This window comes from Pseudopipra pipra, chromosome 9 (assembly GCF_036250125.1).
Source record: "Pseudopipra pipra isolate bDixPip1 chromosome 9, bDixPip1.hap1, whole genome shotgun sequence".
Classification (NCBI taxonomy): domain Eukaryota; kingdom Metazoa; phylum Chordata; class Aves; order Passeriformes; family Pipridae; genus Pseudopipra; species Pseudopipra pipra.
The window spans coordinates 7,752,255-7,771,197 of NC_087557.1; the positions used below are offsets into that span (position 1 = coordinate 7,752,255).

At 38.4% G+C, this 18,943-nt stretch overlaps 1 protein-coding gene across 1 annotated transcript in view; it reads left to right on the forward strand.

The window, feature by feature from the left end:
• CDC73 (cell division cycle 73) overlaps positions 1-18,943 on the forward strand; it is a 104,763-nt gene that overhangs the window by 27,180 nt on the left and 58,640 nt on the right. Inside the window, exon 10 of the mRNA XM_064664435.1 lies at positions 7,137-7,201. Within this exon, the coding sequence (XP_064520505.1) occupies positions 7,137-7,201 (65 nt within the window). The remainder of the gene's footprint in view (positions 1-7,136; positions 7,202-18,943) is intronic.

Below are 18,943 nucleotides of genomic sequence, written 5' to 3' on the forward strand. Positions count from 1 at the left end.
TAAGCTTCTGTCTTTGTGTCTTACCTGTTTGCTCTTTCCTCAGAGGTACTGAAACCATAGAAAGGATTCACAGGACTCCTCTCCTGGTTGCATCAGGATTGTGGCTTATTGTCTATCTGCAGTTTCATATAATACTACAGTATTCATGAGGATTTAGTTTAGGCAGCAAAGAGGTGAACTGCTTTTTCTTTGACTATGTGCTTGGTTTCATACAGAACTTTTCCATTATCAGTCTTGTTCTTAGCATAAGCAATTCAAAGCTTGTAGAGCTAAGAGAGTAAATTTAGAAATTTTAACATGTATTAAGTAAACTGCTGAGTTGCAGCCAAATTTCTCTGCTTCTTGTGATGGATCATTATTTCTGATGTGGTGTATCAGGATGCCTCTCTCGTTGACTTAGTTAAAATTTTCATGCCAGATGGGACAGGCTTTGCTGCCAGAATGGTTTAGATTGCTTTAATAGTAAATGTGAGGAGGGAGGTAATTGTGCTGTTCTTGAAGAGCACACAATCAGTTCCACATGCAGTCAGTGGAACTGCTTAGGCAGCCCTGAGTCAGGAGTTGTTAGTCCCCTCTCAAATGGGTGTCTTGTTACTGCAGCTTTGATTCGGCAGGACAGAGAAATCTTTGCTTTGACATTCCTCAAGCTCTGTGATGTGCCACAGGAAATGCGTTAGAATGTCATTTGCAGTAGGACTTGTACGTCCTAGATACCTCCACAGTGGAAGAACATGTTACTTGGCAGTGCATCCATCATGCCCAACTGCTCAAGTGGTTTTGAGGTGAGGAGATGAACTCCTTGCAATTACTGTCCTTGACTGCTGTTTCCTTCCCGTTGGTTTTGCTCCTTTCATGATGGCAGTCAGAGATGGCATCTTCTCTTCAGCAATGCAGAGCTCTGTCCTGTGCTAAAACTTCTCTGCTTTTACCTTTGTAGTTTTATTCATTTCCTTCACATTACTCCCTTGAGCTTTTTTTTTACACTTTAATAATGTCATTTATTAATGTGTGTCTTTGCTAGTGGTATCTTATTCATGCAACAGACCATCTTGTTCCAAGTACAGTCTGTCATACCATCTTGAGCAACCTAATTTTTAAATGATTTTTCAGGATTCAAAAATCCTGTGCCCAAATGTCATTTAATGCTTAGGAAGGTGTCTCGTGTCCTCTCCTTATGCCTCAATGTTGGATATTTAAATACATGTTTATTGATGTATATGGCTTGCAGCTCACTGGGGTACACAGAAACCTTGAGCTGATGTGATTGTTCTATAGGGTGTTGTAGGTACTAAACTGTTTTGGATGTTAGAACCTTGTTTTTCCCCCACTTTTTTGGGTGGCTTTACCTGAGATGATCCTTTTCCTGTGCTTGTTTGTCCTGTAATTTCAAAGTCTGCAATAGATGCTAATTCTGAAGGTTTAACATTTTTGTGACCCTTTGAGTGCATCTCTCAGTATAGGTGCAAAGTCAAGTTTCTCTGTGCTGCTCCAAGTTTAGACCTTTAAGTCTTGTTCCAGGAGCGTTCTTCTTGTTTGCCTGATACTGCTGTTCTCAAGGTTTCAACACGGCAGAAGCCAATTGTTACTACCCCTTCAAAACAAACAAACAAAAAAATCTGAAACCACAAAAACCTCCACCAACATTCAGTCCTATTTAGTGTAAATGTGAGAGTCTGGCTGTGCAGCTGTGTGATTCCAGTCCATAATGGTGAAAAGAATATTGTTGACCACATCCAAGTTTCCTTCAGGAAAGCTGCTGTTGACTTCCTGCTATTGTCATTTTATGTTTGAATTATTCTTGTCACTGTTGGATTTTCAGACATAGCTGTCGTTTTCAGAAGTTTGCCTGGCTTTCAATCAGTCCTAAGTGTTACGCCGAGGCAACAGAGGATTGTCAAGGTATTAGATTTGCAGTGACTCTGGACTGTAACATTTTCTTTCTCTTTCCTGTGCATTGTTAAGAAAGTTTCTTTATAAAGTATTTCTCATTATAAGTTATTTTCTTTTAAATTATGTGATTTCCATTTACACAAGGAGAACAGAACTGGTAGCAGGAGAGACAGAGTTCTAAAGCTTGACTGCCTTGTTAGACTTTCATTTATTGCATTCTCTTTTAAGACTATAGAATTCTGCTTTTTCTTTCCTAGCAGAGAATATGTGCAAGAGATTCCCATTTGGAAAAAGATTGTGGTCTATCTCTATTTTCTGGCTTGGTGTGACCAAGTAGTTTGATAACTTTCAGTCCTGTACATTCGGTGCTGGAAAACACTCGTGGATTCATACTGTAATTGCTTTTAACAGTACCGTGAGAAATGTAAGATGTTGGTGTTAATTACTTGTAAGATTATTACAGAGGTGTTATATATGAACTGTACAGAGAATTCGTAAAGTAATTAATGTAGCTTGGAAATTCAGATGTGAAACTTTTACTTGTTAGGATACAGTTCTGGAAAGGAGTGCTCGGTAAACTCTTACGCAGAATTAAATTTGGTGTCAAGGATTAAATTACCGGGGCTGTGAAGTGGGGTAGTGAATCATTTCCAGACAGTCTGCAGAGCTGTTGCTATCTGGGGTTTGAAGAGTATACAGCTGAAAAAAGAAGTGGTTATTCAATCTTATTCATCCACAATTCAAACCAAGTCTTTAACTTGAGCTCTTCAGTGTTTTAAGAGACATGCTGCTTTGTTCTGTTTCTGTTTGCCTTGACTTCCTTCCAGAAATTCAGGTTAATGTGTCTTTTTAAAGCTATTATTGTTTTGGTAATGCATCAGAGCTCAAGTTTATGCCTGGATTGGATGACTAGGGCTGCAGCAGGTGCAGAATCCAAGTGCAGAGTGACCTGGATGGATGTAGAGCAGTGAGCTTTAAGCAAATAGAAGACACTCTGACCATTAACGCTTATATGCAAGGAAATGGAACATGTGCCCAAATGGTGATGGAGAATATAATCAGTCCAAAAAGCTGATACATTAGGGTACATATCTTCATTTCCAGGTCTAATTATTTTAAATAAGAAGAGTCACTCAGATTGATACATAGTGATGCTAGAAAGGTAATTAGTGAGGAACCACACTAGAAATGTGTGTGGTTCTTTTACCAGTCTTTGGGTCATTGAACTGTGGGACTGTGACCATAATACATGCAATGACTGGAGAAGAAAAGAAAACCCTAGTGATAGCTAATGTTTTTGAAGCATTAGGGTTGTTTATTCAGTACTAGTTATTATGTTTAGTTTCTCAATGTAGTTTTTAAGGCATCTGTTGATGTTGGTGTTTTTAACAATGCATGTTTCTAAAACCGATTATATTTGGCAAACTGAAAAAGTTGCAATAGAGTGATGAAGTTGCAGTACAGTGATTTTCATGATGAAATTATTGTTGGGCTTTGCTTGCGTTCTTTTCTCCTTAGTGTTAGACCTGCAGTTGAAGTCTTTATTATGGCCTGCTTTTCGCCTAAGGGAAATGTGTATGTTAACTTTGTAGCAATTTTATTGAAAAATTCCAATGTATTGAAGACTCTCAAGTGAGTTTTTTAACAGTTGTTCTGCATCTAATTCCAAGTTTAAAAATAAGGGTCCAAAGTCTTGCCATCGCACTACTTTTATTTAAAAGGCTCTTTTCTTCTTAAGTAGCCTTTTCTTAATAGATGGCTTATCATTTTAACTGCTGCTTCTACTACCACCAGTGAAGCTGGGATTTTGAAGCTGGAGTTATAAGCTAATTCTTGGCCAAGCACGAACTTTTCATCTCAGTGCTGGTGCATGACTCAGCAGCACAGGTTGGAGCTGGTTTGGGAGGGAGAGGAGGAGAAGTATTGCTTTTGTGTTCTTAGTCAGAGGTTATGGTAGATCATTTATGCTGATGTATGCTGGGTCACATCCCCTGGTGCTCCAGGTCGCTCTCTATTCTGCTCCTCTCTGCTGTAGCCTGTGGTTCCTCTTGTATCCCAGCTCTGCCTTTGAGCAGCTGCATCAGGGTCAGCCACTGTCCTTGGAGAATGCTCTGGAAGAAGTGCCTCTCTGCTTTCTAGCCTGGTTCTTGAATATCTTTTACAACATTAACCTAGCTAACACCTTTAGCAATTTTTGAAGTGGAAATGAAGCTGTAGCTGTGGAGTCCCTGACTTGGAAGCATTTGTTTCCTGATTTGCACAGAGTGTGCACAGTGAGTGGAGCTGAAGGTGCTGTTGGTTGTGGCCAAGTGTACAAACTGTTGAGACTCTACAAAATGGCACAAAAGTGCAAGTGGCAGGGCTGTCACTTGTAGCAGTGTTTATTTGTGTAAGAGAAGTGAGTGGCTGACAGAATATCACGTGGTGTATGTGAGAGGATCGGGTTGAAAAAGCTCCATTCTGAGAAAAGTGTCCGTGCTACTGCCACTTCAGGGAGGGCTGCTGTGGCTACCTGGAAGCTGGCAATGCTTAACTCTGATTCACCAGTTGCTTGATAGTTAGAGGCAGCACATTTGAGAGTCAGTGGGCAGTTTGGGAGGTGGCTTTTTCTACTGGTCCCACCCTACTGCGGAGAGCAGACCCTGAGCTCTGCAGCAGGTCTGGTAGTGGCTGCAGTAACTGTTGGAATGTAAAGTGGGTACCTACATTCTGCTTTGAGCATTTAACATCTCTTAGATTTGCATTAATAAGGAAAACTGCTATGCCATGATTTGCAAATTGTCAGAACTATTTTATTTACTACCTGAGTAGCTGCTGTATAGCACTGGAGGCCCTGTGTAGATGCTGGAAACATCCAGCAGGCTGGAGAGCCCTCTCAGATGCTTGAGGCAACAAGGGGCTCTTCATCCTAGCTGTTTACTTCTCCTGCTAGGAGGAAGGGTCAGCACAAGGCCAGGAGCAGGAAGCTGGTGAGATCCAGAGCTGTGGTTTGTGGCTCTTGTGGCTCATTAAATAAACTAGGACAGATTTTATGAGAGACTTGGAAAGATTTTTGCAAAAGATGAAACCAGTGGCAATAGAGCAGAGGCTTGTTCTCTGCCAGGTGCCTCTCTCCCCTTTGATTTACTTTCTGACTGTGCTGCTGGCTCTGTGGGCCTTTATTCCCTTTGCAATGCTGATGGAGACAGGGAACAAACATGTAGAAATAATTATAGAGCCAGGATTTGTGCTGAGAGGAAAGAAGCCATGGCAGGCCAGGCACAATGGGGGATGCTGCTGTGCTGGCCTTGTTAACAGTTGTGTCTATTCTTTGGAAAGAACATCTCACTGAAATAGTTGGAAATTCTGCATGTCACAGGCACGAGGAACCCATAATAGGTCAATCTGGAAAGTGGAAAGGTTCCTCTGTTGGTGACCTTCTGAAATTCAGAAACGACTGTCAGCCCACATGATACACCTCTGATTTATGTCACTCCAGGTCAGCAAAAGCATTTCTTAAACCTAGGGAGCTCTACCAAGTGTTCTACAAGGTTCCAGGCATCACCTGAAATATTAATATGCTCCTTGCCCAGAAACAGTGACCCATATAGTCAAAGAGAAAACTGTTAAACACTGTTACCCATGGAAGTGTTAGTGCAGTTGCATCTGACCATCTTTAGCTCAAGTTCAGCTGTGTGACCTCTGAGTTAGGACTCAAGGCATAGTTACAGCCTGGGGTTCAGGGGAAAGGTGGTAAGGCAGTATCAATTTATATGGGGAGGCTAGGCTGCTTTTTTTCTTCTTTTTTTCCCTTTTTTTTAGTAGGAAAGGCTGGATTTTTGTGTGGCTGTACCTGCATTTTTACCGTCTCAGAATCAACTCTGTGTAGTTCAGAAATGTTAAATCTAGCAGAAGGGGCAGATGAAGCAGGGCTGGAGCTGAGGTGACCATAGAAAACAAAACACTGTCACAAACACTGGGCATCTCCACTTGGTAGTTGGTGGCAGGTCTGGTAGCACAATGGAGGGAATGAGTGGAAAAAGTAAAACCCAAACCAGTGTTCAGAAAGTAGATGACTATCCCTGTGGTGAGAGGAGTATGATCAATTTTCAACTCTTAAGTGTCTTTTTCTAGACACTGGAGAGTTATTAAATCTGGGAATCTTTTCTGCCTCATTTCCTACAAGTCTCTGATAATCTTCCTCATCTAAGGAAGAAAGGATGAGCAACCACAGATGCTTCCCAGAGCATCTGCATTGTTTTCAAGGTTGTCTGGGTTTCAATTCAAGTTAATTTACTCATGATGAGAGCAAGAAGCTCTTACAGTTTTGAAAATCAAATATTTTTCTTGGACTTTTTGTTGGTTCAGATAGAAGCATTGCTTTGATTCTTCATTATTTTTTTTTGTCTCTTATATTTTTGTGCTGATACATTTTATGCAGGTTTTATAACAAAAATGTACCAGTTCCAAATAGCTGTTTCTGCACAGTACCTTTTACCCAAGTCTAGTTGAAATAGCTCAAAATTAGGTATAGACAAATGCCTGCTTACCATGGTTTGATCAGTGATTATCATGCCATTTTAAGAAGGAATTAATTGGGTGGTTGGTTGATGGGATCAGTTGACAGTAGATGCATGAGGCTAGGGAATTTACAAAAGGAAAAAGGTTTTCTTACAAGTTCTGGTGGCAGTATTCAGGAGCCTATACTTGGATCTTAGAGTGCTGAGAATAGGGGGTCAGAGAAGGAGTATTCAAAAGCAAACAGGCTAGTGGCAGCAGGTTTAGTCACTGAGCACTTGCAGACTTCTGGCACTTAGCAAAAATTCAATCTAATTAAAACTCCTAAAAAAACCCCAAAACAAACACAGACTCCCACCAAACAAAGAACCTTTTTAATAACCTTTAGTCTGGTAGTGTGAATTCATGCAGATTCTATCCTCTGTATCATATGACCACATGCAAGTTGTAACATTCTCACAAAGATTTAAGTCTATATCCTTTCTCTGAAGTGGTTTAAATTATTCTGTGCAGCAGGAAAAGCTTATTCTGGTTACAGAAAGCAGAAATATCAAATGGACCTCTATCTAAAGAAAGCATATTTCTTAATGACTAAGCAGGTTTTGTATTGTGATCAGAACCTAAACCACTACCAACAGCAAGATTCTTTCTTTGAAAAACCAACTTCAGGGGTATTTCCAGTGTTGTCCATTTAGACATGACACTCCTGTGTTCACAATGACTTACAGAAGACTTTTTTTCCTTTGCAGAAACGGAAGGCTTCAAGATTGACACTATGGGCACTTACCACGGAATGACGCTGAAGTCTGTAACGGTAAGCTGGAAGTCTTTACTTTGTTTTATAAAGTGATAGTGTACCTATTGATATATGTTTAGAGATACAGATATCTTGTCAGCCTGGCCTAGTCTCTAGAAGGTCACTTAGGTTGAGTAAGAGAATTGGTGGAAGTTATTCTCCATGAAAAGGTAAAATGTTTTGTGTGATCTACGTGTTTTAGAGGACTTAGGGATTTGTTTGCAGTAAAAGTGTGCTGGGATGGCTTGGCTGGCAGATTCTTCTTGTGGAGGTGCAGCCTTTTTCTGCTCTACTTGACATACCCAGAGTTTTGCTCACCTTAGGTGTGTCTGGGAAGGACATAGTTCATAATCATAAGTGATAAAACTACACTCACTAAACTGAAGTAATAAAACTAGGTTTTGGAACATTGCTCTGTTTCCTATTCTGTATTTAATAAAATAAATTTGTTTGGTGGTGGAAGAATTTGACCTTGGCATTACTGTTGAAGCTTTGTAGTCTAGTGAGGTGGATTTCTTTTGTATGACTGTACAATGCTGTCGGTGGGAATTGTAACAGACACAGATGAGAAAGAAAGACCCTCAGATTCTCCCTTTTTTTGGCCAGTATTTGTCTGCTTTTGTGGAAGTGAGTTGAATGCTTTCAAATAAATCCTTTTTTGATCTGCTGGTAAGTAGGACAGATGCTACAAAACTGATGTAGTGCCCTCATTAAGGTTTTTGCCATCTGCATACCTACATAAATCTGATGAATAGACAGCACTAAACACTCTCCTAAATCCATGCACTACTTCTAGTTTGCACTCCTAATTTGAACATCAAATAGTATCTTGTGTGTAAATTTCTTAAAAACATTCAGAGTTTTTTCTTGTTTGATAAAACTTCTTTCCCAGATATTTCATTCCCAACTTCCTCTAGACTCTAGCATACTTAAAAAAAAAAAAAAAAGGGAGGGAGTATCTAAGGGAGGAATCTACTTAGTTATAAACAGGGTTCTTTCTAAATGAATTCAGAAATTGATTGGGTGAAGAAAAAATATTACCTATTAATCTTTTGTGTCTGAAGATTTGCTCTTGAACTTTGCATGAATTTTGGGCTGCTTTATGAGGGATCAAACAGTGCTGTTACACCAAACCCAGGTTTCTGTGGTATAAGATAACTTTCAAGTGGTAGTGACTTGAAATGGCTTATTAAGTAGGTTCTGTTTAAATTGTCCTGTGGGGAGGAAAAAGAAAGAAAGAAGAAAAAAGCAGGATTATAGTAAAATAGAAATGTTTTAAGCTTATCTGTGTAAAATCTGTAGAAGTGAAGGGATGCACAGTAACTCTAAAAATTATCTGGGGTTTTTAAGGTCATAAAACGTAGTTAAGGTTTTTTGTTCTAGGAATACTACCTCACGTACTGAGCTTACCACCTAGACTTTTAAGGTTGTTATTAAGCTGTCCTTGTTGGTTTCTTCATTTAGAAAGGAAATAAAATGGATATTAAATAACTAGTAAACCTTTTTTTAACATAAACTGGAATTTTTTGAAATAACTGTTTAAGAGGTATTGCATGATTGCACAGAAAGCATCATCTGGTGTCATGAGAAATATTAAAACTCCATCTGTCATTAAGCTTTTGTTTAAGAAAGGAATTGTAAGGGATTTATGGAGCCTTATTTTACAGACTGTTAAAAAGGTGCCCTTAACGTTTAGCTCATTCATAAATTGCAGTGACATACTGGTTTTGTGTTTCAGATAGGGGAGAAATAAATCTGTTAATTATGTTCATTTGTTTTTGTCCAAACTTTGTCATAGTATTGGACCACATAGTTCTAACCTATAATCTGAGATCACATTTTTATGTAGAATAGTTAATCTCCTGCCAGATAACAAACTTCATATTTTGCTTTTACTCAGGGGTTTTTTTTTTTTGGTTTGTACATATTTTTTTATGCTAGACAAACTAGAGAGGAAATGGGAAAGTAGTTTCTTCCCCTAGGTGTTTAATGGAAAAGTACATTATACTCAGTGGCTAAATTATAGGAATATGGAGGATAACACTGGAATTCATTCTACCTGTAAGATGTCATCTGCTGTCTCATAGTATTGGTATAATCCTTGTATGAACTCATCAAACTTTCCAAAGGAATTGAAACATTAGGTAGCTCTTGGTTAGAGTCTGTCTTTAAACTTTAGCCCTCTGATTTCCAGAGGAATGGTGAAATTTGAAAGGTTCATTTTTAAAACCATTGTTCTCCTTGACATGGGTAGGTTCTCTGTTTCTTCTATGGTGCTTGCTTCCATTGTCTTTCTGGAGAGCAGTCATATTCCCTTAAAACTTATGCTTCTTACCTGAGCTAAATTTGGAGTTGCCCACCTGCTTCTCATATAAAATTTGTAAGAACCTTTATTTGTTTCCTGTTACATTCCATACATGTCTTCCAGTTGCACTCTGCCTTATTGGAATTCTCCATAATGATTTTTATGAAATGTGCAAAACTTCTGTTTTGTGTTTGTTCTTCCTGCAATGTGAGTTGTCCTAGATGCTTGTTCTTTTTAACAGCAAAACAAAAACTTCTTCATCTTGACTGCTTTCTTTTCATCAGTGATGTTGGAAACTTTCTTAGCATTCAGAATTTGTGCCAGAACAGATGGTGAATGGTGGGCTTTTTCTGAAGTAATGTCAGCTAAAATAACTTGTGCTGCTGGCAGTTCTTCTCTGTAACAGGGTTTTTGCTTAATTGGCAGACTTACTTTCTCGTAGGAAGAACGGACTTATTTATTGAATTTTTATTATGAAGGCATGATTTCATTATTCTGGACCTGGAATTGTTTATAACAGGGCATCTTCCTCAGAAAGATTTTTTTTTTTTAATACCTGTGGCACTTCCTATTTGCCTGGCTTGATGATGTTTTGGAAACAAGTGACTTAGTGGTGGTAGCTCTTGCTACTATCGAGTTACCCAGGGGTTTATGTTGCAAATTGTGCAGCATGACTTTCTGAAGCCTTCACTTCCGATGATAATCCCCTGTATAGCAGGGAATCTAGTTATCTGCACCTGTGTCAGGAGAGGGAGAAGTTGCTTTTTCCACAAGTGTCTGATAAACCTGGCTGTTATATGGGGGAACTGAACTGTATCCTCTTCCAAGCTGAAGGCTTGCCCTGTATTGACTGTGTGCAGTTGCAAATGGAATTGGTTTATCCATTGCAATAATGGCGATGGTGATGCTGGTTTTACTCAAGTTTTCATGACTTGAGTATGAAAAAAAGTAATAGCATGATAGCCTGTGGAGTTGTTGGGGTGATTTCCTCTGAGTTCTGAGAGCCCTGAGTGGTCATGAGCTGTGATTCAGGGAGGCTGTAAACTTGTGTGCAAGTGAACCAGATCTGCACAGCACTGCAGCAGGCCCTTGTAGAAATGATTTTGTTGTTTTTCCTAATTGCTGGAAAGCTCTCCTGTTTTCAACTTCTGCTTTCTTTTAGCATTCAGGACTGCTGAAGCTCAGAAGTTTCTTTTATCTTTTGTTTTTGCTGCTAGTAATGGAATTTGTCATTGATCACCTGCACTCATAAGCAGCCAGAACTAGTGTTGGCATTTCTCTCTCTTACTAAACAGGTGGATACATCAGCTCTTGCAGGTATTGAGCTGATAGCCTTCCCAGACAGTTTGGGGTTACACCTCATTGATCAGCATAGTTAGGGAGGGTTTCACTGAGAGACTTCACTTGTAGCAAACTCAAAGGCAAATTTCTGGGGTGTATCCAAACTTAGTAAGTTTTATCTCTGGTAAGAAATTCCACCGAAGTTTTCAGTGCTTCTGAGTTCAGTGATAATGTTCTTCCTGAAAACTGACAGAAGTAACATCCCTGTTTCCAGTGTGCACTGCCAGGCTTTACAACAATCTCTAGGTAAAGTACCCTGAGTAAACATATGAGATTGTCAATAATTAAATACATTTCATAGTCCCAACAGAAAAGGACTAACTAAAAAGGGAGTCCCCATGTAAGCCACAGTACAAGCAGGCTTATTTTGAGAATTGAAGACTGATTCAGCACCTCTAAGGTCAACAGTGTTTTTCATCAGTTTGTGGTCAGTATCAGATTTTTGGGCCTTAATTAATCTAAGGATTGTGCTGTTGTTGCACTCAAAATCTTTTGAGTTGGTATGACCTCTGTAATTTTATTTATTTTTTTAACAGAGATTGTTTAACCTCTGTATTTTCAAAGAAATAGTGTGTAAAACAACAAATGGAATTGCTAAGTTTCTGGCACTTCACAGGCTGGGTCCTTGGAGAGGAAGCATGTTGGGGCAGAAGCAAACAACATGGTGGATGCATGTATTTTATATGAAAGACTTTAGATAATTGATATGCTTCTGTGTGAGCAGGTAAATCCACAAGATCTCTATAACTGATCATGAGGAATTAAGGTTGTGATTCAGGGCCAAAAATTGAAATGACTTTTCAGAAGCATATGGTGGAATTGGACGTCATCTCTCAATGTACAGATAAAGGGCCCTTATCTTTAAAACACAAATAAAAATTTAATGCATGTTAAATATTAGAGATAGGGGAGAGATACCTACTTATCCACATGTTACCAGTTTTCTGTGTCATGTCCTAGTCTCATTAAAATGTTTGAGGAAAGTGGTGTTGAGGGAGGTCAACAGAACAATGGACTCTTTGAAAGTGTTTGAAACAGGCTCTGAAGTGGAGCATAATTTTCATGCAGCCTGTGCATAAGCTGGTCATTATTCTCAGTGTGAGTGTAACAACAGCCCCTGCTTCTCTCCACGGGCTGAGCAGAATTCTCTGTGTGCATCCTATTCAGTTATTAACCATCAAGAGGAGGTGAAGAAAGCTGTTAAATAGATTTGCATGGAGGGCATATTTTTTAGAAGAGTTTTCCATAGATGATGCTGGAGGTAGAGACTTGTTTTCATTGGATTTGTAAATTTTTTTTCCACATTAAATATACTTATCTGTAACTGTAATTTAGACATACCTGTGAGGTTCTTGGTCCGTGAGGATTAAAGGCTAGGACATGACCAGGAACTCAAAAAATCTTTGAGCTGGAGAAATGGATGCTTCTCCAGAACATCTGCCAGCAACCTTATGCTGCTCTTGGGTAACAGACAAGAGGGTTTTCCATGTCTCTATTACTCTAATGAGAGTGGATGAAATGCAACCAAGTTTCCTAAGGACTATTACTGTATTTTATAGTTAAGGCTCACACAACAATTTCAGTGGTTGGCATTTCATTGCCTCAGTCATGTTTCAAATATTAAATTACTTTCCTTTAAAGAGTTTTAGTGTAAATAGTCAAGCTGATAGAGACCAAGGAAAATCACATACAAATGCTGCTTTCAAGAAAATGTGTTAGGTTGAACAATGGTGTGCACTGGTTTTCTTTGTGGTTGTAAATCGTGTACATCTGTGCCAAGACATCTTGCTGTTGTGCTGCATTATACAATAGAAGTGCCTGTTTTGTCCCTCATAATAGGTTCTCTTTTATTTTGAGACTAAGAACTGCAAATTCAAGAAAAGAAGGGGATGCTGTATAACCAGTTATGCCTCTGAAAGTTAGGCATTGCTCTGTTGCCCCCCACGCTACTGAACAAAAGAGGGAGCAAGACCTGGAGCCACGTGGCTTTGTTCCTGAATGAACGTGTCTGGAGTCACTGCTGTGTGTGGAACTCGATTGTGTCAGCGTGCTAAGTGTGCTTGTGGCATGTCTGTCAGGTCCTTGAGTGGCTTTAGACATCCAGGAAGCTTTACTTACAAAAGCTTGAAAGCCTCAAACATTTTTCATATGAGTTGTAAGATGACTTGCTAGACCTGTCTTGATCTAAAGCTGAATGACATGAGTGTATTTGCTAGCCCTGGGAGTATCCCTTGACAAACTCATCTGCCATGTACACTGTGCACTAGGACTTGGATCCTTTATGAATGTTGGAGGAGTCACTCTCATTTGGAAACATGAACCAAAGTAAAACTGCCTGGGAAACTTCATTTGTACTCTTTGAATTGGATGTTCACTTTCTACTTGAATCTTGTATAGGATTCTGCTTAGATTCATTTGTGTTTCTTGTATCTTAAGATTTGTGTGTAATATCTGTGCATGAAAGTTTTGTAGGGTGTTGCTCAGAAAATACCAACTGAGCCTGAGTGACACAATTTTATACTTTGTCCTAATTGTTCTGAACAATCAAACATTGTGTGTTGCACAAGCATTAAATAATGGTATTAGCATATTTCCCCCCATAAGTTATCTCCAAACAGCTAATGAATATATAACAGCTGCATCTTCACCTGACAGTTTGTCATCAAATTCCTTCTACTGGGGAATGAAGAGCTCAGCTATTATGTGGGGTTGGAATTTATTCACAGCTATTGAAGGCGGTGTAAGGGTGTTGCAGACCCAGTAGAAATGAGCATATGTCAGATGGGGAATCAGAAAACAGTTCACTTTAACATCCCTTCTCCCTCCAAGTTTTCAAAATAGTCACAGGGGTAGCCATCCCCTTGTCTTTGACTAAGAGTTTTAGCAAAGTTTTGAAGGTTTCTAACACTTGGCAATTCATGATGCAGTCACTAAATCAAAGTTACAATTCAAATATTGAATGATCATCTGAGTAATTTATGTAACTAATCTGAGATGACTGAGTCAAGAATTCCTTCTCTGTTCAGTTTTTCATATTGCCATTGTCATTAGGCCACATGACACTTTACTACTTGCTTGTTTGCTCTTAATAAAGTAAGGTAGAATTCATTATTTGTGGAAACAAGTTTTCTGCTTGGAGTACTTGTATATATGTAACTTAGCATAATAGCCATACCATCTTCTGAGCTTGGAAAGTAGGATAGCTTGATTGTCACCATAGGAACATGCCTCAAATCCCAGTCTCATGTACATCTCACTCATGCTATCTACTACTACTTAGTTAAGCCAGAGTAAACTCCCCTTTATGATGTTTTAAATTATTTTTATAAGTTCTGTACTTTGTCCTTGTTGTTGCCCTCTTTGGACATACTTAAGGACTGTTGTTTCAATTTGTGGACTTTGTTCTGGTGTTGCTATTTTAAAGATCCTCCTCCATTCCTTTTCTTTTTGCAGTTGTGAGTTTGTGCTGTTGTTTTGTTGGGATTTTTCCTTTGATTGAACTCTTCCAGTATGTGACTGGTAGTGTGTGAATCCAGCCAGAGGGTGTCTCAGTGTGGCAGACTGTCTTCACAGGTGTACAGTTATTACAAGTGTGTTATGGGCAGGTGTTCTTAAGTTCTTACATCAGAATATGTAAGGTACAGACAGTATTTTCAAAGCACATTAAACCTGCAGAGCTCAGAACTGAACCAGATCTTTGGAGGCAAATGTTAATGAAATGCTAAGGTAAGAACCCTGGTTCTTAGTCTTTTGGGGGACAGATTTTAGGTGATGTCATTCAGCACTGTTTTTCATGTAGTGCAATGTTACTAATGGGAAGGGCCAGTTAGAATAGCAAAATAGGACATATTTTTAAGCTTTTTTTAGCAGTTCCTTCTTGCACCATTTAAGAAGGTAATTGATAAGACTGACTATATTTTGGCCTCCAACTTTATGTGATTTTATTGTTCCATCTAAATCCAGGTGTTAATCTGCCTGTGTCTTTTATGCAGCCACATACAGTTGCTCTGGAATCATCATCCTCACTTTCAGGTTGTTTAAATGTGTTTTATTTATCTTTGCTAGGAAATCTGTAGGCAAAGTCCTGGTTTATTCAGGTCTACTACTGGTGGTCCTAGATAACAGTCTGTTTCAGCACAGGCTTTCTCCTTAGGTAAATGACTGGAAAGACCAAATAATGAACTCTGCATTAGTTATGACTCACTCAACTGGCATTTAGGCAGCACTGATCATACCTTTCAGAATATACCTGGAATTGTGATCTGCTGAGCTGCCATCTGGAGCTATATTTATGTTTTCCCTGAGCAATATGCTATTGCAGAAACTCCTTGCATTGCTGCTGCTGGAAGGGTGGTTCTTTGGGCTTTATTCATCTAAAACTCTCTTAAAGACACATTCAGCTGAGTTAAGGGGAGACCTGTGTATATATGAAAGTGCATGTAGGTAGGCATTCAATGATGTATTGTCTCTTTTAATTTCCATTCACCACTTTCTGTGTTGCCCCTCTTCATTCCCAAAAACCTTGTGGGATTTTCTGGAGATTTTTGGTTTGGGATTTTTCTAAGTAACACAAACCTCATTCATATAGGACTTTGAGACTTATCACTGAAGATAACGATCTGTTAAAAATAAATCTGGTTTCTTATCTTTGTGAGTCAATAAATGCATTGTGTGAATGTAAATTTCTTTGAGATACAAACATTCCTGTGTTCTTATAAAATGTCAAAAGCTAATCTTGGATTTTTGCATCTTCAGTACTTAACTATTTTAAATAATGAGGGTTTGTCCAATGTACTTAAAATGTCAAATTTATCTAAAGCAATTGGTAAATTGAAAGAAGTTTATCTAAAGCAGTTGGTAAATTGAAAGAAATTTATAAATAACTTTGAGAACAACTATTTTTTACAGATACATAATTCGATTAGCTGGCCTATAAAACTGTTGGTTAGAATTCATACAACATGAATATTGCATTTGGCACATTAAGGTTTAGGAAGTCAAACTCTTTGCTGCTTTAGGAGACTTCGGATGTATTTTTGGTATTATAATATCTTCCTTTTTTGGCTCTCCATAAAGGTATGTGAGTAGATTTTGTGCATAAGCAATAGATATGCTTTTAAAATTCAGTGAAAGTGCAAAGCAAAACTTTGCTAAGTGACTAAGCAAAGTGATGCAGTGATGTGATAAGATTGCTGGTAGTTGACTGTCAGCCTAGTTGCTGTAAATTCATAATACTTTTAATTTAGAATATTTTTTTAAACTCTAGGTTTTTCTTCATAGGGACTATAAATATTGTCTTTTGTCTCTTTAATCACCTAAACCTCTCTTCCACAAAGTGAGATGGGTGTCTCCTCATACCCTCCCTTGACATGGAAAGAAGTGCAGCTGATAAATTACAGATGTTTGCTTTTGGGTGGCTTGGTGCTGCCATTGTGAGCAGACAAAGAAAAAGCACTGCCTGCCTTTCACTCCCTGGGAGCAGTAATTTGAGGGTTTAATTTCCCTGGCCAGCAATTTTCATAAAAATTTGACAAAGGCAATAACTTTTCTACAGGTTTTATTGAAATTGGAAAGTAGTTTCAAAACACAGTGTGGCAGAAGAGAGGAAATGCTGCTGAAGTAGAGTGCTAACAAAGCTGTTTCCTGGCGGGTGGGTGGGAAAACCACTCTCCTTTTCCTTTGGAATTTGGAGACTTAAGCAGTGCTGCATGATGCACCCTCATCAGCCCTGCTTCCTACTTATCTTTGGAGCAGTTGGTGTAAATCAGGCAAACAGATTTCAGAATAACTGAAATGAAAATGGAATACAGTTGTCATCAAAACAGATAACCTGCCTAATTGGGTTTCATCATGATTACTAAGTAAAACAAAAGACTTGTGGATGGAGAGGGATTTATAATGCCTTAAGCCAAATGTTTTGGAGCTAATAATATATACAATATATTATAATGTACATTATAAAATCCATTCTGGTTTTGGGTGACATCATGAACTGTAACAAACCAATGATTTTTATAGTAGATTTCATATGTCTAATTAGGTCTGGGAAATAATATCAGGAAAAAGCTTCTAAAAATATGTGGACATGAACAGCAGGTGAAATGCTGATTAAAGTAATAAAATACATATTAGAATACTAAATGGATCATAATGCTGTCTTAGAAATTAAAGTCTAAAGGGACTCTGAACTACCTGGTATAATGCTACATCTGGTTTTAAAGGGTAGGTTTATAGTTGGTTCAGATTCTGTGGGTTGAGTTTTAACATGTAAATCAACTTCCTTGTTCATAGTTGAAATCTTTTGAAAATGGTGTTTACTTGTTTGTTACAATTCCCATTCAGAATAATGAAAGAATTGCCTAATCAGGCAGTTTGCTCACCCAAGGTGAGCTAAATATTTAATAAGGGTAACTTGCATATGCATGTTATTGTACTGTACAACAAAAACACAGATTCAATATGTCTCTTACATTCCTTCCCCTGGCAGTTCTCAGCAAGACTCTTAATGTCCTTTTATTTTCTTCTCTGGAAAGCTGCCTGTAGTTGGCTTGTACTCCCAAACACTGTGAATTGTAATCCTTTCAGATACGAATGTGGGTATTAGATAATTTTAAAGAACGAGTACCATAACAATAATCCATATGCAGGGAACGTTTTAGAGATGGAAATTTGCAATACACAGAAAATATTTTCAACTGTGATTTTATTACTCCTCTATATGGAGCTGAGAGGAATAGAATATAAAAGGTAATAAGTACTCAACACCCTCCGGGTTAAGATCCAGAATGGATTAAATTTAAATACCAGTTACAAGTATACTAATATTTGTGAAAGTTCTCAGTTATGAATAAGAATCATACCTTTAAGGAAATAATGTAACTTTTTCTGATGCCTCTCATAAGTGGAATGAAAGTGATTGATAAACCTGACATTTAATGTTTGGCATGCTTCAGGGAGTTTCTGCTTATGTTCAGTAAAGTAGTGTTTCTTTAATGAAGTCATCTATAAACTATGCTAAAATACATAGAAATATATTGATACTTCATAACTAAAGAGTGTTTACAGCTTTGAGAAGTATGCTATGATTTTTTTTGGGCTTCCTCCCTTTTTTTAGTTCTTTAAACAAAAGACTGACTTTGGCTCAAGTAGGCTTGGCCAGTTTCCTCTCCTACTACATTGCCCAGAAGGAAGCTAAATTAATTCTGTCCATAAGAAGATTAAAAACTGATGCAGTGGGCAGATGTTTTATTTTCTCAAGGGTCAGGGAAGTAGCATGAGGTTCTCTGGCACGTCTGAAGATAATGGTTGGGGGGGAGTGTTTTGCTTCTAGTTAAATGGCAGAAAGGCATTTATACCTTTCTGTAATATGTTTGGTGTGCTGTTTGACATTATGCTGATGGGGGAAAAAAAAGATGTATTCTGGGTTTATTTATTGGTAGTTCATTAATTTTAACAGTCTCTAGTGAATCTGTTATACTTCAGTGTGAATTTAAGTGTTACTGTGAATTTTATTTTGCTTTCAATTCTTTGTTTTTCACTCTGAACTTTTCCATGTATAAAGGTATATACTTATCTACATTGTGGTTCAGTTAGTTTTCAATTCTTTTGCTTAATATTTTAATATTTCTCTGCTCTGTGAAAGCCCTGGCTGCAGTCTTACTTACTCCTTATTGCCAAGCTGCTGTAGGAGAAACCCATGGTGGACCCTGTGTGCTTTCTAGCAGAATCCACAGGCATTCTCTTTCTGGAATATGCTGCTTTTTAACCCCCCCCAGCCTGTCGTCCAGCTGTTGTAGCCTCCAGCCTGGTGCTGACCTGGGAGCTCTTTAATAGTTGAAGTTCACAAGTTCCCTGCCTTTCTCAGCAGCAGATCTTCCCAGGTGCCAATCTTGTTTAGGGATTTTATGAAAAATAAATGGATTTCTGGAAATGCCTTTGTGCTCTCACAATGGGAATCAGAGAACAGTAGCTGTGTATCATTTTGGGGGGAGAAAAGCCCTCCCGTGTCTTAAACACAACCTTTGTTCTTCCTGGTAGCCTTTGAGTCTCTGTCAGTCAATGCTCTTCAGGACTCGAGGATCTTGTGGAACTTCCTCACAGCTCTCTTGTAGCTG